At 54.3% G+C, this 27,751-nt stretch overlaps 7 protein-coding genes across 26 annotated transcripts in view; 3 read left to right on the top strand and 4 right to left on the bottom strand.

Annotated features, from left to right (window-relative positions):
* Mapk8ip3 (mitogen-activated protein kinase 8 interacting protein 3) overlaps nt 1-2,642 on the top strand; it is a 42,357-nt gene extending 39,715 nt beyond the window's left edge. For all 20 annotated transcript variants that reach the window (XM_027425005.1, XM_027424985.1, XM_027424986.1 and 17 more), the window contains 5 exons: nt 184-297; nt 423-461; nt 581-760; nt 854-1,003; nt 1,076-2,642. In XM_027425005.1, coding sequence (XP_027280806.1) covers nt 184-297; nt 423-461; nt 581-760; nt 854-1,003; nt 1,076-1,197 — 605 coding nt within the window. In that variant the 3' untranslated portion in view covers nt 1,198-2,642. The remainder of the gene's footprint in view (nt 1-183; nt 298-422; nt 462-580; nt 761-853; nt 1,004-1,075) is intronic.
* A 19-nt stretch (nt 2,643-2,661) lies between these two features.
* Nme3 (NME/NM23 nucleoside diphosphate kinase 3) lies at nt 2,662-3,760 on the bottom strand. The gene is made up of 5 exons (XM_027425012.2): nt 3,623-3,760; nt 3,418-3,548; nt 3,223-3,324; nt 3,034-3,146; nt 2,662-2,965 (listed from the first exon to the last, which is right to left on the bottom strand). Exons 1-5 carry the CDS (start codon nt 3,666-3,668, stop codon nt 2,848-2,850), a joined length of 510 nt encoding a protein of 169 aa, XP_027280813.1. The 5' UTR covers nt 3,669-3,760; the 3' UTR covers nt 2,662-2,847.
* A 140-nt stretch (nt 3,761-3,900) lies between these two features.
* Mrps34 (mitochondrial ribosomal protein S34) lies at nt 3,901-5,061 on the bottom strand. Its single transcript, XM_027425011.1, has 3 exons — nt 4,691-5,061; nt 4,476-4,518; nt 3,901-4,396 (listed from the first exon to the last, which is right to left on the bottom strand). Exons 1-3 carry the CDS (start codon nt 5,009-5,011, stop codon nt 4,104-4,106), a joined length of 657 nt encoding a protein of 218 aa, XP_027280812.1. The 5' UTR covers nt 5,012-5,061; the 3' UTR covers nt 3,901-4,103.
* Nucleotides 5,062-5,094: 33 nt separating this feature from the next.
* On the top strand, nt 5,095-12,522 carry Eme2 (essential meiotic structure-specific endonuclease subunit 2). The gene is made up of 10 exons (XM_027425009.2): nt 5,095-5,368; nt 5,496-5,632; nt 6,034-6,126; nt 6,776-6,867; nt 7,024-7,117; nt 7,276-7,391; nt 7,492-7,681; nt 7,754-8,325; nt 9,117-9,504; nt 11,090-12,522. Exons 1-8 carry the CDS (start codon nt 5,128-5,130, stop codon nt 7,922-7,924), a joined length of 1,134 nt encoding a protein of 377 aa, XP_027280810.1. The 5' UTR covers nt 5,095-5,127; the 3' UTR covers nt 7,925-8,325; nt 9,117-9,504; nt 11,090-12,522.
* Spsb3 (splA/ryanodine receptor domain and SOCS box containing 3) lies at nt 8,340-14,141 on the bottom strand. Its single transcript, XM_027425008.2, is given in 9 exon segments — nt 8,340-9,133; nt 9,362-9,487; nt 9,565-9,667; nt 9,746-9,933; nt 10,038-10,215; nt 12,857-12,994; nt 13,702-13,771; nt 13,773-13,870; nt 13,872-14,141. Coding segments are annotated over 9 exon segments (1,500 nt in total). The 5' UTR covers nt 14,127-14,141; the 3' UTR covers nt 8,340-8,789.
* A 225-nt stretch (nt 14,142-14,366) lies between these two features.
* Nubp2 (nucleotide binding protein 2) lies at nt 14,367-18,016 on the top strand. The gene is made up of 7 exons (XM_027425010.2): nt 14,367-14,482; nt 14,934-15,052; nt 15,155-15,353; nt 16,172-16,326; nt 16,484-16,594; nt 16,840-16,909; nt 17,385-18,016. The coding sequence occupies exons 1-7, from the start codon at nt 14,467-14,469 to the stop codon at nt 17,528-17,530; spliced, it is 816 nt and encodes a 271-aa protein (XP_027280811.1). The 5' UTR covers nt 14,367-14,466; the 3' UTR covers nt 17,531-18,016.
* Nucleotides 18,017-18,749: 733 nt separating this feature from the next.
* Nucleotides 18,750-21,548, bottom strand: Igfals (insulin like growth factor binding protein acid labile subunit). The gene has a single exon (XM_035447708.1). It carries the CDS (start codon nt 21,154-21,156, stop codon nt 19,228-19,230), a length of 1,929 nt encoding a protein of 642 aa, XP_035303599.1. The 5' UTR covers nt 21,157-21,548; the 3' UTR covers nt 18,750-19,227.
* Between the last annotated feature and the right edge of the window lie 6,203 nt (nt 21,549-27,751).

Raw genomic sequence — 27,751 nt, 5'->3', positions numbered from 1 at the left:
GTAAAAGGATCAGAAGTTCAAAGTCATCTTTAGCTACATAGTCAAGTTTGAGGCCATCCTAAGCTACATGAGAGCTTGCCTCAATATAAACCAAATAAAGATGCTATTTTAGGGGATGTGCCAGGCAAAACACCTAGGACACCCATCACTGGCTGCACTGACCCTCTTCCTGTCCCTACCTAGGTACTGGCAAGCTGGGCTTCTCCTTCGTGCGCATCACAGCCTTACTCATTGCGGGCAACCGTCTATGGGTGGGCACTGGCAACGGGGTTGTCATCTCCATCCCCCTGACTGAGAGTAAGTTCCCAACCCTAGAGGACACTATCAAGAAAGTAGCAGCTGCGCTAAAGAGTTCCCAGAGTAGGTGGGTGGGGAGCCACCTCTTTGGCCAAGCTCAGTCTTCTTTCCTCTCTCCTCCACAGCTGTGGTCTTGCATCGAGGCCAACTTTTGGGACTCCGAGGTAAGTTCTCAGCACTTGCCTCTTGTGGCTTAGGGCATTTGCTATGCCCCCAGCACTCACTTTCTCCAGATGCCTGCTGAAAATAAGGTGGTCCTATTCTCCTGTCCCTGTTTTCCCAGCCAACAAGACATCTCCAACATCTGGGGAGGGGACCCGCCCAGGGGGCATCATCCATGTGTATGGGGACGACAGCAGTGACAAGGCAGCCAGTAGCTTCATCCCCTACTGCTCCATGGCTCAGGCTCAGCTCTGCTTTCATGGGCACCGTGATGCTGTCAAATTCTTTGTCTCTGTGCCAGGTACACACGTGATCTTTAACCCACTTTGCTAGTGTAACACAGCTGTGACCTTTTCAGGAGGCTACAGCCCTGAGATTCCTCTGCCCATGACAGGAAATGTGCTGGCCACTCTCAATGGCAGTGTGCTAGACAGCCCATCAGAGGGCCCTGGGCCTGCTGCACCTGCTGCAGATTCTGAGGGCCAGAAGTTGAAGAATGCACTGGTGCTGAGTGGTGGTGAAGGTTATATCGACTTCCGCATTGGTAAGTAGGCACAAACTAGAGGTAGGGTCTGGTGTGGGCATGTGGGAGTCCTCATGGCTGCCAACCCTCTAGGGGACGGCGAGGATGACGAAACTGAGGAAGGTGCCGGGGATGTGAACCAAGTGAAGCCCACGTTGTCCAAGGCTGAGCGCAGCCACATCATCGTGTGGCAGGTGTCCTACACCCCTGAGTGAGAACCTGCCCTGCCTGATGCCAACTGTATATAGGACCCTACTTGCCTGCCCCCCCGCCTGTTCCCTGGGGCAGTCAGGTTCGTCCATCCCCTTTTAACCTCTCAACTTGCAGCTTTTTGCCTGAGGTCCAGCCCCCAGCTGTTAGAGAGGGGTGAAGCAAGTTTTGGGGAGTGAGGCAGGAGCAGATGTCTTTCCCATCAGGGAGGAGAGAGCCTCTGGGACACCCTCTCCAGCAGGCCCTGGCCAACACCCAGCTCAAATAAAGTCCCAGGGGCCCCTCAGGGTAAGTCAGGACCAAGAATGCTATGGGCAGCCCCCACAGGTGGCCCCGGCTCCACTCAGGCCTCATCAGTCCTGGCAGGAGCAAGAGCCTCATACTGCCTAGTCTTCCCCAAGTCTACTTGCTTTGCATGCAGCCCTGAGGAAGGGTTTCCTGATTCCCAAACCCTTGCTCTCCCTGAGGGACCCAGACCCAGCCACCATCCTCTGCCCAGAAACAAGGCCAGGACTATCTAGATTCAGGACCTCAGCCAGCCTACTCTGGGCTTTCCCCCATCTCCAAACTTACATTCCCTTGGCCCCCTGCCTGGGTCTTACCTGGGAACCTGGCATGAAAGCTCAGGGCCAGCCTCCCTGGGGCAGCTGCTTTAAAAGATGACAGATATCCATTAACCCAAGGGATCCCAAGATTGTCCAGCCCCTCACGGATCACTGTCCCCTAGGCTCTTCCTGGGCACAAGATTCATCTTGGAGGAGCAAGACCATCGAGCCCTGCCCCTCCCAGAATCCCCAAGGGTAGAATTTCTCAGGCTGCCAGGGCAGGCACAGGCCTCAGGAAGAAGGGTGGCCCTGGTGTCCCCAGAGTCAGTCCTAGGATGCAGGCTCAGCCTCAGGTTAATGGAGGATGGTGTGCTCCCAGGGCCTGCCTCCTGCACAGGGCTCCAAGGAGCCCAGTTCCCGGACACGTACTAAGTGCCTAGGGTTGCCAGCTGTGGCCTGCTCCTTTGGAAAGCAACTAACAAGAGGCTGCCAGGCAGAGGCCAGAAGAGCTGAGGATTGGCCAGGATGGGCACAGTTAAAAGCAAGTGTGTGGAGGCAGGTGCTGCCCTGGCCCTGGTCTTAAACTCTTCCAGGGGCAGTGATCAGGGTCAGCTGGCTTCTACTGCCCTCTCCCAACCAGAGAAGCACAGATCCAGGGGTGTTGCCCCTGAGCCCATCTGGCCATGACGAGCTGCATCAATATGCAGCTGTAGGCTTCTCCCCACCACCCTGCCACCTCTCCACTGTGATGTATGTCCCTTGTCTGTTCCCACAGGATTGTGAAGTGACTGGGGTTAACTGGGTGGGTGCAGCTGGAGGAAGGGGCCAGTGCAACTCTCCTCAGGCTTTGGCCTTGCAAGTGAACTCACATATCTGCTCTGTATGTAATAAATGTCTTAACACTACTTTTGTCTTGAAACTATGCCAGTGCACAAGGGTTTTCTGCAGTTTATTATGAAAAGAAATACAGGGAGGGATGTGGGAATGGCTGTCCCTGGACAGACTGGGTTGGGTGGACCGGCACCCACAGCACTATCACTGCTGCTGAGTTTCGTGAGGCTCGCAGAAGACCAACAACCTCCAGGTTGGTAATGCTGACTTCTGTGCCGTCTACTCATATAGCCAATGCCCGGCGCTGTCTTCCCAGCACAGAAGTTCATCCTCACGGAACCAAAGCGCAATCTCTCTGTGAGCACTTTCCACCGAGTCACTGCCATGAATCACATTCCTGTGCGGGAATGGCTAGTGAGCAGAGGAGGAAGGGTGAGGGTGGCCAGGGAGTTTGGTAGTACTTACTTGCCAACCTCCACGCAGAAATCCCCACGGATGGTGCCAGGCATAGCGTCCCCTGGGTCAGTGGCCCCTATGAGGGCCCGTGAGGCACGTACGACGTCCAGCCCTTGCCACACCTGCAGGGAGTACTGTCAGCGCCAAAAGGGCTCCCCCAAGGCTTCGCCCTCCCCTTGCAGGTCATCAGAAACTCACCATGGCCACCACCGGACCAGAGCTCATGTATTTAACTAATCGGCTGTAGAAGGGTCTCTCGTGCAGCTCCGCATAATGCTCCCGCAGCAGCTCTTCGGAGGCCTAGGGGAGGGGTAGCTTATCAGTGCCAGGGCCCTGACACTATGCCATCTCGATTCCCTTCCTGGATCTACCAGCTCCTTTGTGAGCCCATACCTTCACTAGCTTTAGTGCCACCAATTTGAAGCCTTTCCTCTCAAAGCGACGCACGATCTCGCCCACCAGCCGCCGCTGCACGCCGTCGGGCTTCACTGCCAAGAACGTGCGCTCGTTCACGCCGCTGTAGGCTGCGGGAGCACTGGTTTCAGGCATGCCCCACCGCACTGCCCTCAGCCCAGACCCAGCCCGCCCTGGTGCTCACCTGCGGGAAAGAGGTTGGCGAAGATGGTTAGCACCAGGCAGATCATGGCGGCGGCTGGGGCGGACCAGGCGGCGAGGGGGCGGGGCCTCCCTTAAAGGACCTCGGGGCGCGGACTCTGCAGTCCCAGCACATTTGAGCCCAGGGCACAGCGACAGCGCCCAAGACCTGCCTGAGTGTACTGGAGCACCAGGAGCCCTGCTCCGCACTCCCGGCTTCCCTACTCCGCCCCCACCCCACACCCCGTCCTGAGGTGCCCACGTAATGAAAGCACAACACCGGCCGCTTCGTGCATTTATTTCCAGACGCAGGTATGAGCAAAAGGCCACCTGAAAATGACAGCCTGTCAACTGCCCCATCATTCATTGGCAGGTGTGTCAGGGCTGTAGGGTCTAACTCTCCACCAAAGGGGATGTTTGTCACAGTCTAAGATACTTGTTCATCAAATAACAAACATGGCCACTCTGCCCATCATGGATGGCAGTTAGACTGGGGTGCCCTTGGCCCTCCCTTTGGTCTCCTGTTTTGCAGGGTAGTCCCAAGGATGCACCCGAGTCCCCTCTAGGTTCAGGAGCGGTTCCTGGACGCTGGTATCCCCGTTTTTCTGTCGTTCAGCGAGGATCATGGCCCGCAGCAAAGGTGGGTAGGGGACAGGGTTCAATCCGTCCTCTGGTTTGGCAGTGAAGGCTGTGAAGGCCTCCTCTTCGTGCTTGGGTACCAGCCGCCAGTCGTGGTACATGACTTGCTCGATTTCCCGAGCTTTATCCTCAGTCTTCCCTGGGGAAAGAAGATAAGCTGACTGTCGGCTGGCTGGATAATCTGCGAACCACCGATTCCAAGCAGCACCCAGCCTTACCTTTGAAGGTCAGGATGCCCCAGGCCCTCCCGTGGTCCAGGTTCTGCAGAACAAGAGGGGGGATTGTCAACGTAGCGCCCCTGCCACTAAGTTACGTGGGTAAGGGAGACATAAAAGCCCAGGTGGTTCGGGGTGGGTAGAACCAGCTGATGTAGCCCAGGGTGGGCAAGATGGAGAAAGCGTAGACAAGAACGGGCAGCACAGTGAGAGCGCACCTGTGCCGTGTAGTCGGGTCTCACGCGCGTGAGGCGCCAGTAGCACGGCTCGTCGTGCTGCCACAGCCAGGACTTGCGGGTGACCAGACGGCCCAAGCCGAACACTGGGAGGCGGGCGAGCAGCTGGAAGAGGCGGCTCTCACGGCGCACGTCGGCCCAGGCGCGCACCGGCAGCCGGCGACCCGAGTGCGGCCGGGTCAGAGTCTCGTAGTCTAGGGCGTAGAGCTGCGAATCTCGCGGCTGGTTCCGCTGCTCGCGCAAGGCGCGCACGCGGCGGGCCAGCTCGGCGATCAGCCGGGGCCTCACTTTTTTCCGCGCCATGCCTGTGCCCTTATACCACCGGAAACCTGGCTTCCAGAGCTCTCCCGATCCGGAAGCGGACGGTGTCCGGTACAAAAACATCCGGGTACATCCGGAAGCTGTAGGAAAGGTGAGCTATGGAAGAGGTAGCACCCAGGAGAGTCACGGGCTCGTGTTGCGGCCGGGGCCGGGGCCGGGGCCGGGGCCGGGGCCAGCGGCGACCTCAAACCTGGGAGATCTCTGACTCAGACGGCGAAGGTGCCGCCGCTAGGGAGGTTGGCACGCAAGTCTCCAGTACAGTAAGAGAGGACAGGGCTGCGGCCAAGGCGTTGCGGGCGGATCAGGTCCTGAGTCGTCTGACAGTGTGTGTGGATCCAGGTGCGGGGCCCGGGGCGGAGAGGTTGGGAACTTGGGGCAGGCCATATACATCAGGGTGGCGTTGTCACCCACAAGCCCTCACGGGAGAGGGTGGAATGACCAAGCTGTCGCCTGCCTGGCTGTCCAGCTGTCCTGGAAGATGCAGGCTCCGACATCCTGATGGAGGCGCTGGGCACGCTAGGGTGTGAGTGCCGCATCGAGCCACAGCGCCAGTCCCGCAGCCTGCAGTGGAGCGTTGTCAGGCCCGACCCAGCCCCCAGCAGTGTGAGTGTCTCCCTATCACCAGCCCAGTGACAGTCTTATTTCATGTTTCACTTTTGCCTCTGGCTAGCGAAGTAGTTGCCTTCATCTTTCTTGCCTCGCACAGGAGTAACCTAAAAGCTGGAGGATACCCAACTCTCATTTCTTAATACAAGAAACCTGAACTCAACCGCTGCCATAATCTCCTGGTGGCAATGAGAATGGGGTCGAGGTTCCTGCTGTTCATGGAGTTGGGCTAGTTTTGTCCTCTGGGACTTCTCGGAAGCAGTCCTGGCAGACCTCAACTTAACTGTGTCGAGAGTAGGAGTTGCCGATAGTGTTTAATGACTGGGCAACCCCGGGTAGGGGTGGGGGAGCCTTGGGCCCACACAGGTGGTTAGCAAGACCGGTAATGTCTCCTACAGGTGCCTCTGGAGGCATGGGCTGAGAATGAGCAGGAACAGATGCTGCTGTTAGAACCCCCGGAGTTTCTTCAGAGTGCTATGCAGCTGACCCAGGTACTTGGGGGAAGACCTATTATTTGTCTTGTAGGGCTGGTTCCCCAGTCTCGGATGGGCTGGAGCTACCATAGGGATGTTGAGGATAATATGAGGAGACCTGCTGAGTGCTCTAGACACAAGAGCATTGAAGGTCCTTTGGGAGAACTAAGTATGGTGATCTGGGCTGCAAACTGGCCAGGGGTGGAGGAGGAACCTAGAATAGTGGCCGGTAATGTCCATATGAGGGGGCTGTGGGATCTGCCTACAGCAGTTGAGGATCCCTCACTCGGCTGCTGGTGTTCCCTAGACTCAAGGGAAACGATGCCTAACTGATCAATTTGCCTGCAGTACAATTCTGCTAAACTCTTTGTGGGTGCTGGTGTCCAAGGGCCAACATTTGTCAAGTACCTGCTGGGTGGCCAGCCAATGGCCAGCCTGGGTGTTGAAGTAAGTGGACCAGAGGCAAGGGGGCTGGCTCACTTCTACACCAAAACCTGGAGTGCGCCTGTGTACTCCTGGGCCTTAAGGAAGCAGATCCATTTCCTAGAGAACAGACCTATGAGCTTCATCCAGTTCCTCTTCCCTCTGGAAACCAGCCATACTGGTGGCTATGGGCCTGTAGCCATAGCCCTCCTGTGAACAGGTGTGTGGCTGTTCTTCCTTTCAGATCACAGGCCCACCTTGCTCCACGCCCTGGCTTTCTCCTAACAGTCCCACCCGCCCCCACCTGGCTGTCATTGGACTGGATGCATACCTGTGGTACCACTCTCCCTAAACCATAGGGCTGGCTTGGATGGGATTCCAGAAAAAATGGGATTGCCTCTAGGGGCTGCTGTGTTACAGCTGGCCCCACTTGCCCTGGGTGGGCCCTGCAAAGGCAAGAGACTTGGGAGCCCAAAGGTCCCCTCTGTTCAGGTCTCACCAACCCAGTTCTCAGAAGACATGGCAGCTAAAGAAGTCAAAGGACGCCCAATCCAAGGTGGCCATCAGCTGGCCTGAGGTGGAAGAGGTGAGGGCTGCCACTGGATGAGTAGATGGCTGGCTGGCCTTGGTCTCTGCACTTGGGCTGCTGTCTTCGACCTGTCAGAGCTAGGCTTAGTTTCTAGCATAATTGGGTTGGCCTTCCTCAGGGGACATCCAGCCCATTCCCACTCTTGTGCATCACAGGCCCTGGTGCTGCTTCAGCTCCACGCAAACCTGGATGTGCTGCTGGTCGCCTCATGGCAGGAGCTGAGTCAGTATGTGTGTGCCTTCACCAAGGCCCTCTCTCAGCGCCCCATTAAGTATGTAACCCTGCAGGGACAGAGTGGAGGTGGGACAAGACTGGACGGCTGCACAGATGAAGGGTCCTCAAATTGTCTGTCTGGGTTTCTCTCATTTCAGGCAGTACCGCGACTCCCTGGCCTTTTCCTTCTGTACAGCAGGGCACTGGGCCTCAGGCCAACGAGTGACCAAAGATGGCTCTGGGCTCCGAGGAGTGTGGTGGCAGCAAATCAGACAGTTCAATCGGGTCAGCTCAGCTGTGGCTGATGCTGTTGTCACCGCCTTCCCCTCCCCCCGCCTTCTGCAACAGGTGAATCCCCCAAGTCCCCCCTCCCAGGACTAGGACCTAATGCCCACTTACTCACACCTGTGCCCACTCTAGGCTCTTCTGGACTGCAGCACAGAGCAAGAACGCCTGAGTCTCCTAGCTGACCTCCCTGTGAAGGTCCACAGTGGCAGGCATCCCCGCAGGGTAGGACCTGACATCTCACGCCGAATCTGTGTCTTCTTGACCACCACCAACCCCGACCTTCTGCTGGACCTCAGCTCTTGACCACGCCTGTGACACCTTTGGGCTGCTTCCTGCCCATCAGCAGAAAAGGAAAAGCCTGCCCAAGAGACAGACTGACCGTCACTGAGAGGCAGGCGAGGTTTGGGCTCAGCCACCATACTTTTTTCAGCCTGGGGGAGACTGTTGCTCTCTGGTCAAATGAGAGCATCATAGGAGGTGAAGGTGGTAAGGCAAGCTGGGGTGAACAGAAGAATCTGGAGGGCAGTAAGCAGCAAGGGCCCTGGAGTGACTGGGGCTTCAGTGAGCCCTTAGCCCTGTGCTGAGTGCCCAGCTGGGCAATCCCCACTCCCATTGTTATCTGGAAGTTTAGGGTGGAGCCTCAGGAAGAAGTAGCAAGACCCTCAGGAGAAGAGATCCAAGCTGCTGGACAGACACAGTGGAAGGTAAACAGGGCACAGGCAGCTCAGGCCCTACTGAGGACTCTTTTAATGTTATAGCCTATGGGAACAAGACAAAAACCCTTCACAGGGCACCCACTGACATCTCTGTAATGGGCAAGAGCTGACAACATGCAGTTGCAAGTCAGGAAAACCTCAAGGCCCTGTGGGTTGGGATAGCCCATGTCTTCTTCCCTGGGCTGAGTGTATCACTCTGAGTCAGCTAGCATCCCAGGCTTGTAATCTAGGTCCAGAAGTGTTTGGGCTGTTGTTCCCGAGACACACAGCAACCCACAGCACAGATGCGGCTTTCCCACCAGCACATGCAGAATGGCTTCCACGCTCCATGGCCAACAGGAAGATCGTCCTGGCTTCAGGGAGATGGGGACAAGCCTAGACAGACCTCAGTTCTCGCTCTGCTGCTGCCCTGGAAGGCACAGAAGAAGGCAGCTGCGCTCCAGCTGGAGAAGTCAGCTTCTTCTGCAGCGCTTCCTCTGACAGGGCCTGGTTTCTGGGCTCGTGGCACCAGTTGTGGCTGTGCCAGAGGGAGGTCCGGGGGACTTCCAGCGACTGCAGTTCATGCTCAGGACCCAGCCCAGCTTGTTATGTAGCACTTGCTTGAGGCCAGGGGGCAAGGGCAGGCCCTCAAGGGTGTCCCCTGAGTTTGGCCGCAACTGACGCAGGCGATAGCAGCACAGGTATTGCAGGGAGGTGGAGCTGGCACAGGAGCGGATGACTTTCATGCTGCTCTTGGCAGCTGTGGAGCACACCATCGGGTAAAACCTTCTGTTTTGCAGCCGAGTGGCAGCCACTCCTGAAAGGAAGACTCAGCCTGAGTGCCATGTAGGTCATGTGCCAGGAAGCTCCTCCCATAATGCGCCAAGGTGAAGAGCTCATGCTACTCTGAACAGAACACAGGCTCACCTCTGGCCTGCTAACCCCAGCTTGGCTTCAGCCACATCCACCCTTGAGAGCTTCAGACCACAGACTGCCTGACCCCACCCTAGAGGCTCCCCTCTCTGCTCTCCAGGGTCACCCTCACCTATGCACTTCCTGTTCTTGAAGAAGGTCAGTGTCCCATGCCAGGTATCCAAGTGTACGCCAATAATAGAGCCCTGGCCGAAGCGTGAAGAGAAGCTTGTCTTGTCACCTTTGTGATGGAGGAGCCCTGGGAGCAGCAGATGGGTAAGCCTGGGAGAGGTCTGTAGCACTGCTAGCCCTACCCACAACCCAGGCAATACACACCAGTATAGGAGAGGCCCCAGCTGTCTTCATCCCTGCCAAGCAGGCTGCAGAATGTGTGGTGGTACTTGTCCAGGTCTACATCTGATGTCCCAATGCCCACCATCTGCAAACAGCAGGGCTGGGCTAGTTAGGTGCCTAGGGGCAGGGCCCATGGCAGCTACCCTCTTGCCTGGCCATTTACCATGTCAGTGCCATACACAGGAGAGGTCATCTTGATTTCCCAGAAGTGCTGGCCATCCCCTAGCTCCTTAGTGCCCCGAATGGCCGCAGTGCCGCAGCTGTACTCCACGTGAAAGCTGACCTTACGGTTGTCACAGCTCAGCAAGGCAGCTGAGGACTTGTTCAGGTCATCCCAGACCCAATCAAAATCTGGAAGACACAGGGCCCAAACTAGGCAGAGCTGGAGCAAAGCTGTACCTCCTCCAGAGAATGTGCCCAGCCCAGCCCGCCCCCCCTGGTGACAGGGCACTCACCCTCATCCTCCTCACCACAACGGCAGTCCCTGCCACGGTGTGTTGTATGTAGACTGTTGCAGAAGGTAGCCTCATTCTGGCCCTCACAGTCACAAAAGGACTCTCCTGTCACAGGCACAGCACTGGGGATGGATGGTGGCAGGGAAGAGTACTCAGGGTCAGAGTCTGAGTCGCTGTGCTGGGAGGGAAGGGGCAGATTGCTCTATTTATGGCAGCTTCCCCATGGCCAGGCTACCTGACCCCTTCTCATATCCACCAGAGAAGAATCCTGGGGTTCTCCAGTGTCCAGCATAAGCAATCTCAGTGCTAAAACTGACCTCCATGCCTGAAAGAGTATGGTGAAATGAGGAGGTGGCCTGAGGGTAACAGCTTCTCACTCGGCTTCTTAATGGAACTCTGAAACTCAATATATAGCTCTCAGTCCCATTTTTGCTCAGCTAGAAGCCCACATGAGACGGGGCTCTCCAGCGCCCACCTAGAGGTACCTCCAGGTAGCTTACAGTCTCCTAAATCACGGAGCTGGTGCTGCCAGTAAGGTCTAGCATCCAGCACCTCACAGCCTTAAGACCTAAGCCTTAGGATGTGTGCTTCCACCCCATGTAAGGTCACTGAAGGCAAAAGGAGCACACTTAATGAGTCCTAATGGACTAGTGTGGCTGCTTCAAAGGTGCAGTCTTTGAGGCTTGAGCTCAGTCCTCAGAGTCTGATGGAGGTGTAAACAAAGCTAGATTGGTCATATTCAGCTGCTCTGCAGGCCCTTGGGTCCCTGTTTTGATGCTAGGCTAGCTGGCTTGGCAGTCCCTGATGCTTTGGCCTCTAACTCCTTGAGCTGTCTGGCCCTACCATGACGCACACAGTCCATGACCCTTCTATAACCTGAACAGACCGCCACATAAAGTCTACCGTCCACCCCAGAGTTACATCTATCCAGCCACATAGCCAGCCCTGTTACAGCTACCAGGTCTTCATTGCATTCTCTAGATGGGAGCATTCAGCCAACAAGAGGAGCTTGGTCCAGATCTTTCAACCCATATTCTTTTCACAATACCCAGGTTCTCCACTATCCTGTCTTCTGCCTGCAATATCACCGGCTCTCGAAGAGGGCACCAAATCCCATACCATATCCTAAGAACCATCATGGTGGTTGGACAGTACCACAAACAAGTGAGGCCAGCGACAGCTGAGGGGAGACTTGAAACTGACCTCCAACTCCAGGCTGTGTAGTTGGAGTAGTGACTCCACAAAGAGCCAGACAAAGGATATGTAGTCAACCAAGGTGAACTTAGGCACCTCAGAAGCCAACAAGAACAGCTATCTTGCCTAAAGGAAAGGCTTGTACCCCAGATAGAGCAGACCTTGTACCCACCGACAAAGTTCGGGTCCCCTAAAGCCAAGATAAATCCACTGAATCAGGAATCAGGGGATAAGGTAAATCTACCTAGGACAGGAGGGAGGGAGGAAGGGATGTTCAAGCCAACAAAGGGCCCAGGGACACCAGGAACTCACTGCCACCTGACTACATGGCTGCAAACTCATTGCTTGACAGGCATGTGTGTGTCACTGCTTCCATCCCTCAGTGATGACTGTGAGACAGGAACAGGCACACAGGCTGCTCCAGGGTACATTGTCATCAGATCTAGCTGAAAATTTGGGCTGACCTCTCAAGCTCTGAAGCCCCCAAGAAGGGTCTAGGACACTGCTGACCAACTCAGTAATCTACAGCTTCCAAGTTTTCCTCACAACCTGGTGAGGGACTCTGTGCTACAGGGAGCTGTGACATCAGAGTAGAGGCAAGGAAGGGCAGAGCCAGAATACCAGTCCAGTATAGCAAGACAAATGAGGAGCCACCCCCAAGAGCCTAGTCAGGTGCATCAAGCTGGTCCCTGCCCTGTGCCTTGCATTCCTGGGCCTCCCTGTGCCTTAAGTCGGCCACAAAGGAAGTCTTGGAAATTTGAACTTCAAGAACTACAGATTTAAAAAATTTTTGATGACCTGAGTTTGATCCCCAGGGTATGAAATGGTAGAAGGAGAGAACTGACTCCTGCAAGTTGTCCTGACTGCCACATGCTCACCATAGCACACATAGCCCACACAATAAATAAACTGCCTTAACTCCAAGGCCAGCCTGTGGGACAGTGTGAGACTATTTCTAAAAGTAAAGAAGCTGGGCATGGTGGAACACGCCTTTGATCCCAGAACTTGGGAAACAGAGGCAGGCACATCTCTTGAGTTCAAGGCTAGCTTGATCTAGATCCAGGAAAGCCAGAGTTACACAGAGACATCTCAAAAAGGAAAAAAAATCACGGATCCTTAAATGAAGTGAATATTTATACACAGGAGTATAAAGTGAGTATCTGTGCAGCAAAAGAAACATCCAGGGTTATCAAGAAGGCTCAGCATGTGTATGCTTGCTACTGTACATCAAGGACAACCTAAGTTTGATTCCCAGATCCCAAATAAAGGTGGAAGGAGAGAACAAACTCCACATAGGTCTGTCAACTACCTATTAACTATGGCACACAAAAACAAAAATATTCAGAAAGTGGGTACCAAGTTGGCAACAACCATTATGGAAACTGGCAGGGCTGATGAGCAGGCATCTGTTGTACACTGACCAGCACTGTCCAGGACTTACATTCCCGGGGCCAGGACCTCTATCCATCTTGAGTCTCTGTCACCCTCAGGCTACACGATCTTTACCAGGCCAAAGAGCCCTCCTTCCGAGCACGATATACCAGGAGACAGTCTAGTCACCTACCTCAGTCCTTTTTACTCCCCATCCATACACTGGTCATTCCCATCTTGCTACTGGGACCTACCTGCCCATCAGAGTCATAGCCCCAGTTAGTGGTGCCTGCCAAAGCCACAGCTCGGGCATCTGCGTCTCGGCGGGCTGCACTCAGAACAAAGTGCCAAGCCCTGCTACTCCGTGGACGCCGGGCCATAGTGGAAAGGACCTGGAATAAAAAAAAATTGTAAGCCTTAAAGACATGTAATGTATCAGAAAACCCAAATCCCACAATACCACCCCCTGGCACTTCTGGGCCACGTGGCAGGCTAGGTCATAGACCCACCAAAGGATGGGGACCCCAGCGCCCCAGACACTGAGCCTGGAGTTCCTGGGCTCCAGGAACTCCCGTAAGCTCATACCTGGCTCCAATATCTGAGCACCTTAATCAAGCCGAGGGCGATGGTGTGAAACACAACCCAGACACCCATAACTCTGGAGATGCCCCGACCCATCTCTACATTCCGTTCAGGAGCTGCTGCCCCTCAAGCATATGACACTTAACTTGCTCCTCCTCCGCTGTCCACTTTGGCAAATGGCATCCCCAGCATGCAGTTCCTCATGCCAGAAACACGGCTGTCATCCACTCCAGACACCCCTTCTTCCAACACACCTGAAGTGGTTCCTCCTTGTCGCCAGAGACCCACTGCTTGCACCACACAACTCCCCCTGACCCATCCCGCTCCACACACTACAAACCCAGTTCAGTCGTTGATACAACCTTAAACTCTACTCGGGCCTTGACGACGATCTTGGGACAAAATGCAAGGCTGCGGGAGGGCTGGACCTCCTCTCCCGAGTGGACTGTCTGGGTCTAACAAGTCGGCTCTGTCCTAGTTGCCTCCCATCCCCTGCAGACCCACTGCACTACCCTACCTCGCCCCGGCCACCCACAAAGGGGCCGAACGCCGCCGCGCCCAACACCCCGCGGCAGTGGGGCTGGGAGCGCCGCACAGGAGCACACAGTAGGAACCCAATGAATGAACCAGAGACGTCCCGGGCCGCGGCCACGCTCGGCCTCCGCGGGGCCAGAGGTTGCTTCCTTCCCTCGCCAGAGGCTCGCGGATCTCGCTACGGCGTTGTTGCTGGCACCTGGCTCCGAGGTCTCCGCCCAGAAACCCGAGCGCCACCACCGGAGAACAAAGAGGGGCCGGTTTGACCGCCTGCAAGGTCAGCGCGCCGACCGCCGGGCCTGGCCGGGCTGGGCCGGCGCGGCTCACCTGCGGCCAACGCGCTCCGCCGGCGCTGACCCACTTTCCGTTCCGGCCGCGACGCAAACAATCCCCGCCCCCGCGCCGCATTGGCCGGGCAGCCGAAGGCGGGCTCTTCCTAGGCTTCTCGCGGGGGCGGGTCTCGCGAGACAGAACTGCTGTCCAGAGGCTTGTACGACCTGTCAATCCTAAACCAAAGTTCTTACTGGTTCTCGCTAGAGCGGTCAAAAAGATGCTCGCATCACCATTGGGCAAGCATGCGGAAGTATATCTGTGTCCGTGGCGTCATCATCAGTTGCCAGGATCGGGCCTTCTTTAGGTGACCTGATTGGCTAAAGGATACGGGGCGGACTCTTGTTGCCATTGGTTCAAAGCTCGAAGAGTTAGGAGAGGAAGCGGAAGGAAGCCGCGAAGATCAGCTGGTGGCGGGATGGAGGCGGTGGCTGGTGAGCAGGCGGGTCGGCCGAGCGTGAGGGGTCGGGGAAGTCTGGAGGCGGGCTGAGTGCAGCGGCTCACCGGCGGCCTGCACACAGAGTGGCCAGAGATGCCGATGCATGCCATGGCGGTTAAGGCTGCTCTGGGTCCTCAGCTTTACTCTTCCCAGAGAGCTGGAAGCCCTCTGCGGACTCTGACGTGGAGTCTGCATTCGTGCACAGGTGCCGCTTAGCTGTGCTAAACTCTATTAGTTTCCTCTGTGTCTGTTGAAATTAGTTGGCGGTTTGAGGATTTATCATAAATGAGCGTTCGTACACGGCGTCACGTGTGCACGTGCCTTCATTTGCTCCTCTTCAAACAGAAGTGAGACCCACACAGGTCTGGGACTTCTAGAACACCTTCTACCTGGGTGACTTTGTCTTTGTCGCTCTCCCGGACACCCCAACCCTTGTTCCTCACCAGAGCCCGGGAACCTGGCCGGCGTGCGAAATATCATCCTTGTCCTCTCTGGAAAGGGGGGCGTTGGGAAAAGTACCATCTCCACGGAGTTGGCCCTGGCGCTGCGCCACCAGGGCAAGAAGGTGAGGCTCCCACCAGGATCGGCACCTGCCGCACTTACTCTCTCTAGCTCCCAGCAAGCCTGGAAGGCTTCTTTCCACCCCTCAGCATCCGCCTTCTTTCAGGTGGGGATCTTAGATGTAGACCTATGCGGTCCCAGCATCCCACGCATGCTCCGTGCACAAGGCAAGGCAGTGCACCAGTGTGACCAGGGCTGGGTGCCTGTCTTTGTGGATCAGGAGAAGACCATCTCCCTCATGTCTGTGGGCTTCCTGCTGGAAAACCCGGATGAGGCAGTGGTGTGGAGAGGTCCCAAGAAACATGGTAAGAACTCGGTGAGGAGGAGCTCCCAGTTGACTCTTCAGTACCTCTTTATTGTGGCTACTTTCCTGTCTTTCGTGGCTGCTTCCTTTGGGTAAAGTCAGAATCCAGCCCTGGCCTCTTGGTATTGGAGACTTTGTCCCATTGGAATGCTTCCACTGTGTTTGCATGCCCACCCAGCAGAATATACATACCCTTATGTCCTAAGAAGCCCCTCACAGACTCTGTGACAACTATATCAGCCTCTGAATGGAGAGAGTCACACGAGATCAAGGGAGAAGCTGTGTTTGGCATTTGTTGTGAAACCATTAGCCACTCCAAGTTCATCTCTTAGTTAGGAAGGGAGGTCTACTGAGAGCCTTGTCCTCACTCAACACATGGATCTGAGGCCCCACAGTGTGTGCTGGACCAACTGCTTCAAGGAAGTAATTTTAAGCCACCCTGACTGCAGTGAGAGGCTCCCTGGGAAGAATAGCACACTTAAAGTGAATGCCTTGCTGCTCCTGGGTGTGCTGGCACGGTGTCTCATTCCAGGCCATTGAGGACACAGAAGCCCTTAGACTCAAGGTTCCATCCTCTCCTCGGGCCTTCGAGGGGGTCAGCTACAGGTGGTACAGCTGCTGGGAAGCAAGGGGGGCCTAGAAACTCTGCCTCCCCGGTTACCTCGCAGATCAAGGACTCTTGCTACCATGTGTGGCAGGTAGTCCCATTGTTCCCTGGGAGCTGCCCGGTAGCAACTGGCGGATCCTGGGGCTGGACAAAATGGGCATCTATTGCCTAACCCTTTATCAGGTTACTTCTGGTCTCTGGGGTCTTTACAGCACTGATAAAGCAGTTTGTGTCTGACGTGGCCTGGGGGGAGCTGGACTATCTGGTTGTGGACACACCACCAGGGACTTCTGATGAGCACATGGCCACTGTGGAAGCCCTGCGCCCCTATAGGCCCCTGGGAGCCCTCGTGGTCACCACACCACAGGTACCACTGGCCTTGCCTCCATCCACATCTGGGGGGTGTCTGTCTGTCTGTGAGTCTGTGTTCTGGTTGGGCTGGGCTGTGGTGGGCCATGTTCTCTTCTGGTTACTTGCTTCTTGGCTGACATGTGGCTGACTGGCCCCCTCTCTCTAATCTACAGGCAGTGTCTGTTGGGGATGTGAGGCGGGAGCTGACTTTCTGTAGGAAGACTGGACTGCAGGTCATAGGGGTCATAGAGAACATGAGCGGCTTCGCCTGCCCACACTGCGCTGTGAGTCTCTGAAGATTGGTGGGCTATTTTAGGGTCTGAGGGGGTACAATAAAGGGCAAGCAGTCAGGGATTTTGAGTAAGTAGGCCCCCTGCCCATCAGTTCAGGTAAGTTACTTCCTGGTTAGAGAGGACACTGTTAGTACCTGGGCATTGTCTCTGGACCAGCTGGAGCTCTCACCCTGGCCGTGAACCTCAGCCTGGTGACTGGCTCTGCAAACTGGACCCTCACAGCCCTTGTTTCCTAGGAGTGCACCAATGTCTTCTCCAGGGGCGGTGGAGAGGAACTGGCCCAGCTGGCAGGAGTCCCCTTTTTAGGTAAGTGTCAAGAACAAGCCAGCTGGGGCTCCAAATTCCATCTACCAGGCTTCTGAGTGGGTCTGACCGAAGTATTGGGCCTCAGTGTAAGTGTCCAATTTGAGGCTACGTGGACTGCCCACTACCCAGCTATATTTTGGGAGTGCATGTGTCAAGGATACCAGGCACCTGCCACTTGTCCCACATTGTTTAAGTGGGAGGTCACCATGGCCAGCAGCTTGAGCTTCCAGCATCTTCCTCATCTGCTGCAGTTTTTTGCTAGGTCTCTGCTTAATTTTATTTGTTGATCAGGGAGGGGGTTGTGGGTGTGCATATGCCACAGTGTACATGTGGAGGTCAGGTGACAGTTTGTGTGGGTCACTTATCCCCTACCAGGTAGGTTCTGGATATTGAACTCGGGTCATCAGGGTTAGCAGCAAGCACCTTTGCCCACTGAGCCATCTTGTCAGCCCTTCCCTGGCTTTTGTTGTTGCAGGCTCTGTTCCGCTAGATCCCCAGCTTACCAGGAGCCTGGAGGAGGGCTGTGACTTCATCCAGGAGTTTCCCAAGAGCACTGCGTATTCTGCACTCATTTCCATAGCCCAGAAAGTTCTGCACAGGATGCCTGCTCTGCTCTCCTGACAGAGAGCCTCCAGGTGCTGTGTGCTCTGTTACAGCCTATAGGAACTCTGGGAGCAGAGGTCCTCAGGACTGTAGTGGGACCTGCTGCAGTTGCTGGCCAGAGCAATGGCTGTTCTATGTGATTACCTCCACGCAGAGATCTTCCTGCAGGCCCAGTGACATTTTCCAGTGGTGACATTTCCCACTAGTCTGTAGCTGAGGGGATGGCTTGGGCTCTAGTTTCTTGAGATAATTGCAGCCTTTGCCTCCAGCCTATGGGCTTTGTCCAGCCCTATTCCCTTCTGCCCCAGATCCACAGGCTGCTCAGACAGCCACACCATATACAAGCTGGACAATACTTTCTCATCCTGTATGACTTTGAGTGCGCACAAGGGCTGTACTTTGGAGCTGTCTATAATACACCGTGTGGTTTACAGGCACATCTGGTAATACAGGAATCTGCCATTAAACGTACCACCCCACCTTGTGAAGAACCCAGCATCCAGACCCCTCTGTCCTCAGTGAGATGGCTTTTGCTACACTGTAAGGCTGGAACAAACAATATCAGTAATGATATAAAAGGGAGGGGCCTGAAGACATGTTGAGGACATCTGTCTTGTCTTGGAGAATGGGTGTTGGCATATTGTATTTTCAGAAACCTATTGCTGAGGGCCTGGGGCAGCTGGAAGCCATAGGGTGGGTGTTCAAGTATGACAGGTCCTCTCCTTCCTGAAAAGGTCAGGAAAGAAAGCTCTGGAAAGCAAAGCAGATGGTGACCTGTTACTTCTTCCTGGGGCAAAGCTGAGGTCTTCAGGAGAGGCTGGGGGCCTGGGGAGCCTTGCAGGAGGTCCTGCAATCAGTTGGGAAAGCACAGCCTTCAACTCTATCTGCCCCCACCCCCAGCATCACTGGTTTTGCTTGGTTGGTTGGTTGGTATTTCGAGATGGTTTCTCCCTGTAGCTTTAGAGTCTGTCCTGGAACTTGCTCTGTAGACCAGGCTGGCCTCGAACTCACAGAGATCCGCCTGCCTTTGCCTCTCAAGTGCTGGGATTAAAGGTGTGTGCCACCACCGGGCTGGCATCACTGTTATTGTCCAACAATGGGACAGTGTGGTGACCTTCATACCTGTGCTCTGACTACCTGGGATCTGGACAGCTGTGAGAATCCCACCCGGTCACAGTGTATTGCTCTGAGGGAGGAATGCAGTGCCAGGGTTTGGGGAGACTTTTTAGGTTGGAGGAGAGGGTCCTAAGAAGCCCAAGAAGACATGGATACAGCAAGGTGAAGTGGTACATGTGTTCCCAACACCAGCAAGGCACAGACTGGGCTCAAGCAGAGCTAGGGCAGGATAGAAGGGGTGGGGACAAAGGACAAGAAGACCACAGGTCACTTTTCCCAAGTTCACACTCAAGGTCACAAGCCATGCTTAGTCTTGCTTTAATTGTTGCCAGCAGGGAGTGCTGCTGAGAACTTCACCTCCTGGTTGAGCCCTTGTGCACCTGGCCTGTGCCCACCCTTTCTGAGTTTAGGCCACATAGATGCCAGTACTGCCATGATTCTAGGAAGTGAGCAAGCAGCCCAGGACCCGTCCCCTAGAGATGGGCAGGTATTCTCCCAACCCCCTGCTGGCTTCAAGAGCCAGCTTAATCTGTTAACAGTGAGACACTGTCCTGACCACAGGATAGCAGTAGGCCAAACCAGGCCAGTAGTAGCCAGGGTCAGCAGTGCATAAAATGTGTTTCGCTGATGTCTCGTAGGTCGAGACCTGAGACATTAGCAGGGCCAGCACAGGTGATGTTGTTGTAGGTGTAGACTGGCTGGCAGTCATCCCCCTCACAAACAGTCTGAACAAAGCGGGGGACAATGCTGGGGTTCTGCAGGGCAAAGTCACGCAGAGCCTTGAGGGGACAGCGGCAGTCCCAGGGGTTGGCATCAAGCCACAGGCGTTCCAGGCCAGGCTGTGGCGAAAAGGTCTGCAAAGAGTTATTCCTGAGGCTGAGGTAGCGAAGCCGCCCCAGTGGTGAAAAAAGGCCTTCAGACAGTGCCTCCAGGCGATTGTGTGAGATGTCCAGCCAGAAGACCCGCTGCAGGGGGCTCAGGACATCCTCAGACAGTGCTGACAGCCGGTTATTTGAGAGAAGAAGGTACTCCAGTTGGCCAAGGCCCTGGAAGAGCCGACGGGGCAGATGTGTGAGCTGGTTGGCAGTAAGATCAAGCTCCAGGAGCTCAGAGAGCCCTGCCAGGCTCTGTTCTTCAGTGATAGAGATACTGTTGCCCCTGAGGAAGAGCCTGCGCAACCCTGAGAGACCAGTGAAAGTATGCAGGCGGATGCGGCCCAGGCAGCTGTGCTCCAAGTGCAGACTGTGCAGCTTGCTCAGACCCTGGAAGACCCGCTCTGGGAGATTTCTCAGACAGTTGCCAGAGAGATTCATAACAGCCACATTGAAGAGGCCAGAGAAGGCACCCATCTTGACCTCGTGGATCTGGTTATCATTGAGTGTCAGTACCTCCAGCTGCCCCAGGCCCTCAAATGTCTTCTCACCTAGCTGCCGGATGCGATTGTGGCCAAGCTGCAGTTCCTCTAGGAAGTGTAGATCTTTGAAAGTACGTGGCCGCAAACTAGTGATGGCATTGTGTGCCAGGCGCAGGACATGCAGACCCAGCAGGCCTGGAAAGGTGTCTTCCAAGAGGCCTGCCACACGGTTATGGGACAGGTCCAGCCAACGCAGTGCCTTCATGCCCAGGAAGGCACCAGGGGCCACAGCTGTGACAAAGTTGCGGTCCAGGTACAGCTTCTGCAGCCTGGGCAGGTGTATGAAGACGTTGGCTTTAACACTGCGCAGTGCGTTCCTGCTCAGGTCCAGCTCTCGCAGCTCACCCAAGCCACAAAAGAGCGAAGGCTGCAGGTAAGCCAGTTTGTTGCCAGCCAACACCAGCTCACGGAGGTTACCCAGGCCCTGGAACACCATGTCGGGCAGTACCACTAGGCTGTTCCAACCCAGGTTGAGGTCCCAAAGGTGACCAAGACCCTGGAACAGCCCGTCTTCCAGCCGGCCCAGGAGGTTGTTGCCCAGGCTGAGTGAAGCCAGGTTGGGGGTGTGTGTGAATAAGCCGGCAGCGAGGCTCCGGAGCAGGTTACGCTCCAGGTGCAAGTGGTAGAGGTTCTGCAGGCCCAGCAGTGCCTGTGGCTCCAGGCTGTTCAGCCAGCTGCCCTGCAGGTTGAGGAAGTCCAGGCTGGACAGGTTTTGGAAAGCCGCTGAGGGAATGGAGGAGAGGTTATTGCCGTCAAGCCACAGGGCCCTGGTGCTGACTGGGATGCCGTCAGGCAGCTGTGTGAGGTTCCTCGAACTGCAAAAGACGCTGAGCTCATTTGTGTAGTCATCATAGCTGCAGGTACAGATGTCAGGGCACTGGGGGCCCTCAGCATCTGCTGATGCTCCAGGGTCTGTCTCCTGCAGGTCACAGGGGCCCAGTGCCACCAAAAAAGCCAGAAGCACCACCAGGACTGGGCCTCCTGTAGGGAGAAGGGCTTGGCAAGGAGGTGCCCAGAGGACTGTGGCCCAGGATATGAGCCAATCCCTGGGCTTCCCTAGTCCCCAGCCACTGTAAGAGAAGGGTGTTGTTTGTGCACTAAGGCCTGTGGTCATCCCACTTTGAGACCAAGCAGACAATGGTAGGACAGCCAGATCCTATCCTTTGAAGCAACTTCACTTTTGCAACTCATGGAACCAGCAAGTGGTGGTCCCCATCTCACTACAAGGACACCGAGGGCTTGACTCTTCCATTTCACCCTGGTTTCACAGGCAACCTGGGCCCTGGCCACTAGGCTATGTGGCAGTGTGTGTCCTCTGGGGTATATACAACAGGCTGAAAAATAAAACTGAGCTGCTGGCCAAAACCTGGCCATTCCAGAATATTCTGGAATAGACCCGGGCAGCATATTCATATTCATTTGTGGTCCTCGGTGCCTGGACAGCAAGCTGGGCACTCCCTACCTGTTAGTCCCCCAGATGGGGGAAGCACACTGGTGCTATTTGCCTCCCCCCTTCCCCTCCCCCCCCGCCCATTATATGCAGGCTATACCACCTGCTGGCAGAAGAATGGGGTCCATTCAACCACACATCAACTCATATGGACCTGGCTGGCCCCTCAGTTATAAATCCACCTCGGGTGTGCTGAGAGCCCCAGCTCAGGTTGGGCAGGGCAGCACTATGTCCCGCGGACCTATGCAGTATGCTTCCGGTATAACTATGTAATGGTTGTTTTGGAGTGAGACTTCGTGGGGCAGCCCCAGGCATCATGGTAGCGCGACAAAGGCAGGCAAGGAATAAGACACTGGATTCCTACTCACCCAGGGCCAGGCCCCCAAGAAGAACAGTAGCTAGAAGGGTCACAGACTTCGGCTTACACTATCCCACCAAGCTGTGAGGTAGGCTTGTGGGGAATACTGAGCCCTCGTTTCTGCACCTTGTCATACTCCAGGGGTTAGGTACTTGTTCCTGCTGGCCCTGCCTTCATTTGGTCCTCCCCACCCCTCCCCGGTACCACCACCAAGGGAAAGTGTAACAGACCCTGGTGTCAGGATTAGTGGTATCCAAGACCCAATCAAGAAATCCCACCAGCCCACCAAGTTCAGCTTTTCCCAGTGGGCTCAGGGTTGAGGGCCAGCTCCTCTCAGAGCAAGTGGCAGGGGACATGGATTCCTCACCTGTCCTCTGGGCCATCGTGCCTTGTACAGAACTGGCTGCAGGCAGGCAGTGAGAGAGGGCCGCTGCCCTGTGGATTTCCTCACTGCCAGCAGCTGGCAACCTTAAGCTGGCCCTGCCCCACACTCATCTCCTTTAACCCTCTCGTGCTGGGTAGCTAGTCTCCACAGCAGGACTTCTGGGTGCAAAGGGTGCAGGGGAGAAAGTCTCCCTCAGGGGCTCTGAAGGCTTCTTCTGTAGGTGTTGAAGATAGAGGCTTGTTGGAGTAGCCTTACAGGATTTGGTGCTCAAAGTAGAGAGGCCTGTCTCCAAGTAAGTTCAGCCAAGGTGAGGGTACCCTAGGGGCTCTCTCAGGTCCTGGTGAATCCTCCACTCACCCTCATACTGAGCAGATTGCTGTCAGGGTAAGCAGGTGCTGCCTGTTTCTTTATAGCCCCGCCTATGTTTCTAGCATGCTGTCTGAGCTGGGATTTCTTTTTTTGGTTTTTGTTTTGTTTTTGTTTTTTGGGACAAGGTTTCTCTGTGTAGCCCTGGCTGTCCTGGAACTCACTCTGTAGACCAGGCTGGCCTTGAATTCACAAAGATCTGCCTGCCTCTGCCTCCCGAGTGCTGGGATTAAAGGTGTGTACCACTACAGCCTGGCTTGAGCTGGGGTTTCTTAACAGCCGGAGTGGGCCCTATCATTTGTGCTTCCTAGCCCAGGGGTTTGTCCAGGGCCCAAGTCTCAGCCCTCTGACCTCTAGGTCAGCTGATGTCTGGCCATTGCCCCTCCCCCCAGGGCCTCTTCTAGGAACACCTGGCAGGGCCACCAGCTTCCTCATGTTTGCTTTCCCCAACACAACCCTCCTAGGAAAGGCTGCCAGAGAGACAGTGGGGCACCCAGGTCTTAAGGGCCAGGGCCAGCCAGCTTCCACAGGCTTCTTGCTGTCCTCTTCAGCAAGGAGGGTCTAACTACCTACTACTTCCTAGCCCCAGGGAAACAGGCTGCCCTGGGAGAGATTAAGGGGCACTCAACCTGGCCCTGGCTCCACTCACCCTGCTGGAGCCACATCTCAGCTTCTTCCTCCAGGGCCTGAGAGCTGTGACCTGGCGGACAGGACACTCCGAAGCTCAGCAAACCTAGCAAACCGTGCCTTGAGCTCTGTCCCTTTGCCCTGCCTGGGTGGTGGGAATGCACACGGGAGGGGCCAGGAAAGGCAGTGCTTGAGTTTCAGGAGGGGCAGCTTCTCTGGGGGGTTGAGGGCCATTAGGGCCTATCTCTAAGCAGACAGAGGAAGTGGACAGGTCTGGGAGGGTCAGGGGGCTATGGCTTCCACTATGGTGCCCCATCTCTAGGGCATTTTCCAGGTTATTCCTCAGCTTCTTTTCTGAGAAATTATAGATCGGCAAGGGGTAGGGCTCCGCCCAGAGTCACAGAACAGTTTACACAGTAAAAGTGCGGCCTCAGCAGGGCTGTGGGGCCAGTGGCCAGCCTCAGTCTCTGTTGGGAAAAGGGGACAGGCAGCAGTGCCCATGAGTCCCTGCTTTACTCTGGGCTAGGGTCTCTTCCTGTCCACTCCAGGCACACTGTATGTGGTGTGGAAGCCGTAACAGGCTTTTGACAGCTTGGTTAGACTCAAGTCAGCCTCCTGAGCCCTGCTGCCACACAGCACAGTAAACAACTGAAGCGTTCCCTGCTCCCCAACAGCCCAGTTATTCTGTCTAGTGCTTGGGGCCTGGGGAGCCTTGGTGGGGGGCTGGGGGGCCTGGGCGGCCTGGGCTGCCTGGGCTGGGCCTGTGTCTAGCCCTGAATATGCCAGTAGATGCAGAGCGTACCACATCTGCTTCTCCAGATGTCACCCAAGATGGACACTCAGCCGCTTCATCCAGGACCACTCACAGTGAAGCTATGGATGGGGATTGTGAGGCCTGAAGGGGATCTGGGTGTTTCTGTGGGGCAGGGCTTGAGGGTCCACCGTGCAGTACATGTCTTCCCTAATGGCCCTGTCTCTGTGTCTGGTAGCTGGCTGTCCTGTTGTGTTTTCTGGGTCCCTGGTTAGGCGGAGCACCCTGAAGCAGTCCAGCCATCAGACCCAGAGGTTTGGGCACATTTGTGTTTTAGCCTCTTGTCAGTTTCTATCAGATCATTTGTGATTCTGAGATTTCTAAATTCCAGATGCAAGTCCTTGGCAGTAGCTCTAGGCTTTGCATTCCTGTGGTCCCACTGAGGTCTATGTGTTCACACACCTGTGGTCCCACTAAGGTCTGTGTGTTCACACACACGGTGCTAGTATGGAAGCTAGGACCTGAATATGCAAGGCTCTAACACTCCCCCAGCCAGAGTAATTCCATGTTTTAGTGGGGTTTTGGGGTTTTTGTTTTTTGTTTTTTTAAGACAAGGTCTCAGGTAGCCCAAGCTTGCCTTGAACTTGATAAGTAGCAGATGTAGCTTTAAAATCCTGGTTCTCCTGCCTCCACTTCCCAAGGGCTGGGATTAAGCCACCATGCTGAGGCTTAGTTTGCATTTCTGTGACAGGACCTTGCTGTGTAGTCCAGACAATGATCAAATCACAATGATCCTCTTGCCTCATTGTCCAGAGTGCTGGGCTTACAGAAAAGACCACCATGACCAGCTAGCTAATCCTTCGTTTTTTATGTAGTTTGATTTATCAGATTAGAATTTTGACTCCTATTTGCATTTGTACCTAACCATGCCCCTTTAGGCACCTCACAGTCACCTTTATAACCTTCTATATTGCTATTGACAGCTCACCTTATATTGTTCTCTTGCTGTCTGGAAAATGACTGTATTGGAATTAGACCCCAATCCCTGCTCCTCCCGAGTCCTCAGAGATAGGACTTGCCACTGTCTCTGGTGCAGCTGCCATCTCAACAGGCTTCGCCATACATTGTGACGTCTGGGTGTCGGGGGCAAAGATCCCAAGTGAGTAACCAGCCTGATTTCTCCATATTCTGAGTCCAGTATGGGATCTTCAGTCATGGAGAGTAGCCAAGAGTATTGGCAATGGCCTGTAATGCTCGTGGGGAGGGGAGGTCTGTCCTAGAACTCACTATGTAGATAGAGATCTACCTGTTTCTGCCTCCCAAGTGCTGGTCTATGGGATTTTAATGGTCAATAACCCACAAAGAGGGAACCCATCCCTGGTATTGGAGTTTCTGTTTGCTAGCAAGTGGTGTCTAATTGGGATATTGTGCCCTTGCAGTGTCACTAAAACAAATTTTTAAAATCTATGTGTATTTATGTCTGCATGTATGCCTGGTGCCTTTGGAGGCCCAAAGATGGCATTTCCTAGAACTGCAGTTAAGAGACAGTTTTGGAGTGCTGTGTGGATGCTGGGAATCCAACCTCAGGGAGAAGCCAGTACTCCTGGGCTGAGCTCTCTCCAGCACTCTCCATACACGTATATGTTTTAGGAATCTTGTATGGCAGCAGGTCTCCAGGTTGCTTTTTCAAGAGGCCTTTAGTGTTAGTCATCCCTCTAACCCTTTCTGCCTGTCCCATCCCACCTCCATTATCCATAACTCCCTGTCCCATTATTCCCCTTGAGCCCTGTGTACCTCCAAAACCTGAAATCCCCTCCAAGGCCCTTTAGTAACTTCCAGACATCTGAGGGTATTCCAGATGCAACACACATCTGAAGCTTCAGAGCTAACGTCCACAAACAAGAGAAAACAACGCGTGTCTTTCTGAATTTGGGTAACCTCACTCAGAATGACTTGTTTGTTTGTTTTTTGGGTTGTGGCCTATAGCTAGCAGTTAAAGGTCATAATGTTTCTAATTCCATCCATTTGCCTATGAATTTCTTGGTTTTAGTTTTGTTTTCTGAGACAGGGTGTCTCTATAACAGCCCTAGCTTTCCTGGAACTCTATTTGTAGACCAGGCTGGTCTCAAACTCACAGAGATCCACCTGCCTCTGCCTCTAGAGTGCTGGGATTAAATGTGAGTGCTATCACCACCAAGCTTGCTGAACAGTTTTCTTTTATAATTTAACTTTATTGTATGTGCATTCATGTGAAGGTGTCAGATCCCTTGAAACTGGAGTTACAGGCAGTTGTGAGCTGCCATGTGGGTGCTCAGAATTGAACCCAGGTCCTCTGGAAGAGCAGCCAGTGCTCTTAATTGCTAAGCCATCTCTCTAGTCCCAGATGAACAATTTTTTACCTTCTCAGTCGTATATATATATATATATATATATATATATATATATATATATATATTTTTTTTTTTTTTTGAGACAGGGTTTCTCTGTGGCTTTGGAGGCTGTCCTGGAACTAGCTCTTGTAGACCAGGCTGGTCTCGAACTCACAGAGATCCATCTGCCTCTGCCTCCCGAGTGCTGGGATTAAAGGCGTGCGCCACCAACGCCCTCCGTATTTTATATTTTGAGAACTGTTCGGTTCTATGCCCCATTTTATAACAGGGTTGCTTGTTTTCTTGATGTTCAGTTCAGGGTTTTGTTTTTAGTACTTTGTATATTCCAGATACTAACCCTCTGTCGGATGTACAACTGATTAAGATCTTTTTCTATTCTGTAGTGTGTCTCTTTACACAAATGATGGTGTCTTTTTTTTTTTTTTTTCAGAGGCAGGGTTTCTTTGTGTAGTCCTGGCTGTCCTGGAACTTGCTTTGTAGATCAGCCCGACCTCGTACTCGCAGAGATCCTCCTGATTCTGCCTCCCAAGTAATGGGATTAAAGCGTGTGCCACCACCGCCCAGCAAGACAATGTCTTTTCTGTACAGAAACTTCTTAGTTTCAAGTGGTCCCATTTGTCTGTTGTTGATGTTTATGCCTGTGCTACCAGGGGCCTGTTGGAAAAACCCTTTCCTGTCTGGAAGTATATTCCCTGATTCAGGGAATTGGTCTTGTGTTGAGGTCCTTAGTCCATTGAGAGTTGAGTTTTGTAAGCATAAGAGGTAAGAATTAAGTTTCATGTAACTATCCACATTGACCATCCCTGTTTGTTGATGATGCTGTCTTTTTTCAAGTATTTTTGGCCTCTGTTTCAGGCCTAGGCACCAATCTATGTGTATAGCAGAATATCATCAGGCATCATTACATTGACATTTTTTAACTCCAGTCATGTTTGGTTGAGGCCAATGTCAAGTGTCTTTCTCAGTCACTTTTCTGACATTTTTTGAGGCAAGGACTCAAACTGAGCCTGGCCAGAAAGCCCGAGAGATGGGTGCATCTCCACCACCGGGTTACGGTATTAGTGTTACAGACATGTGCTGCCACAGCTGGCTTTATGTGGGTGAGGGGTCTTCATGAAGACCCAGATCCGTATTTCTCGGAGCAGGCACTTTGCTGGTTGGGGCATCTCCCTTCCTGTGTTATTGGTCCTTCTTTCATCACTTATGAAAAGGTAGTCTCCTTGCCCTTTTTCTTTGCCCTTTTTGTTATAAAAATATTTTTATGAGTGTTTGCCTTCATGTACATGCAAACCTGGTGCCAGAAGAGGCCAAAAGAGGGCAATGGATCCCCTGCACCTGGAGGCAGAGACAGTTGTGAGGCACCATGTGGGTGATGGGAACTG

The sequence above is a fragment of the Cricetulus griseus genome, chromosome 7 (assembly GCF_003668045.3).
Source record: "Cricetulus griseus strain 17A/GY chromosome 7, alternate assembly CriGri-PICRH-1.0, whole genome shotgun sequence".
NCBI classification, from domain to species: Eukaryota; Metazoa; Chordata; class Mammalia; order Rodentia; family Cricetidae; genus Cricetulus; species Cricetulus griseus.
The sequence above is the reverse complement of the archived record's forward strand: the minus strand, read 5'-3'. Positions and strand labels throughout refer to the sequence as shown.

Excerpts from the sequence above, each read along its gene's own strand:
- Nme3 (XM_027425012.2), bottom strand. The coding sequence starts at position 3,668 with ATGATCTGCCTGGTGCTAACCATCTTCGCCAACCTCTTTCCCGCAG. Across the intron at positions 3,147-3,222 it reads CTGGTCCGGTGGTGGCCATG|GTGTGGCAAGGGCTGGACGT; the intron begins GTGAGTTTCTGA and ends TACTCCCTGCAG. Across the intron at positions 2,966-3,033 it reads TTCTGCGTGGAGGTTGGCAA|GAATGTGATTCATGGCAGTG; the intron begins GTAAGTACTACC and ends ATTCCCGCACAG.
- Mrps34 (XM_027425011.1), bottom strand. The coding sequence starts at position 5,011 with ATGGCGCGGAAAAAAGTGAGGCCCCGGCTGATCGCCGAGCTGGCCCGC. Across the intron at positions 4,519-4,690 it reads GACCCGACTACACGGCACAG|AACCTGGACCACGGGAGGGC; the intron begins GTGCGCTCTCAC and ends CTTGTTCTGCAG. Across the intron at positions 4,397-4,475 it reads GGGCATCCTGACCTTCAAAG|GGAAGACTGAGGATAAAGCT; the intron begins GTAAGGCTGGGT and ends TTCTTTCCCCAG.
- Eme2 (XM_027425009.2), top strand. The coding sequence starts at position 5,128 with ATGGAAGAGGTAGCACCCAGGAGAGTCACGGGCTCGTGTTGCGGCCGG. Across the intron at positions 5,633-6,033 it reads CCGACCCAGCCCCCAGCAGT|GTGCCTCTGGAGGCATGGGC; the intron begins GTGAGTGTCTCC and ends TGTCTCCTACAG. Across the intron at positions 6,868-7,023 it reads GGACTGGATGCATACCTGTG|GTCTCACCAACCCAGTTCTC; the intron begins GTACCACTCTCC and ends CCCTCTGTTCAG.
- Nubp2 (XM_027425010.2), top strand. Across the intron at positions 15,053-15,154 it reads TGCGCCACCAGGGCAAGAAG|GTGGGGATCTTAGATGTAGA; the intron begins GTGAGGCTCCCA and ends GCCTTCTTTCAG. Across the intron at positions 15,354-16,171 it reads GAGAGGTCCCAAGAAACATG|CACTGATAAAGCAGTTTGTG; the intron begins GTAAGAACTCGG and ends GGGTCTTTACAG.
- Igfals (XM_035447708.1), bottom strand. The coding sequence starts at position 21,156 with ATGACCACAGGCCTTAGTGCACAAACAACACCCTTCTCTTACAGTGGC.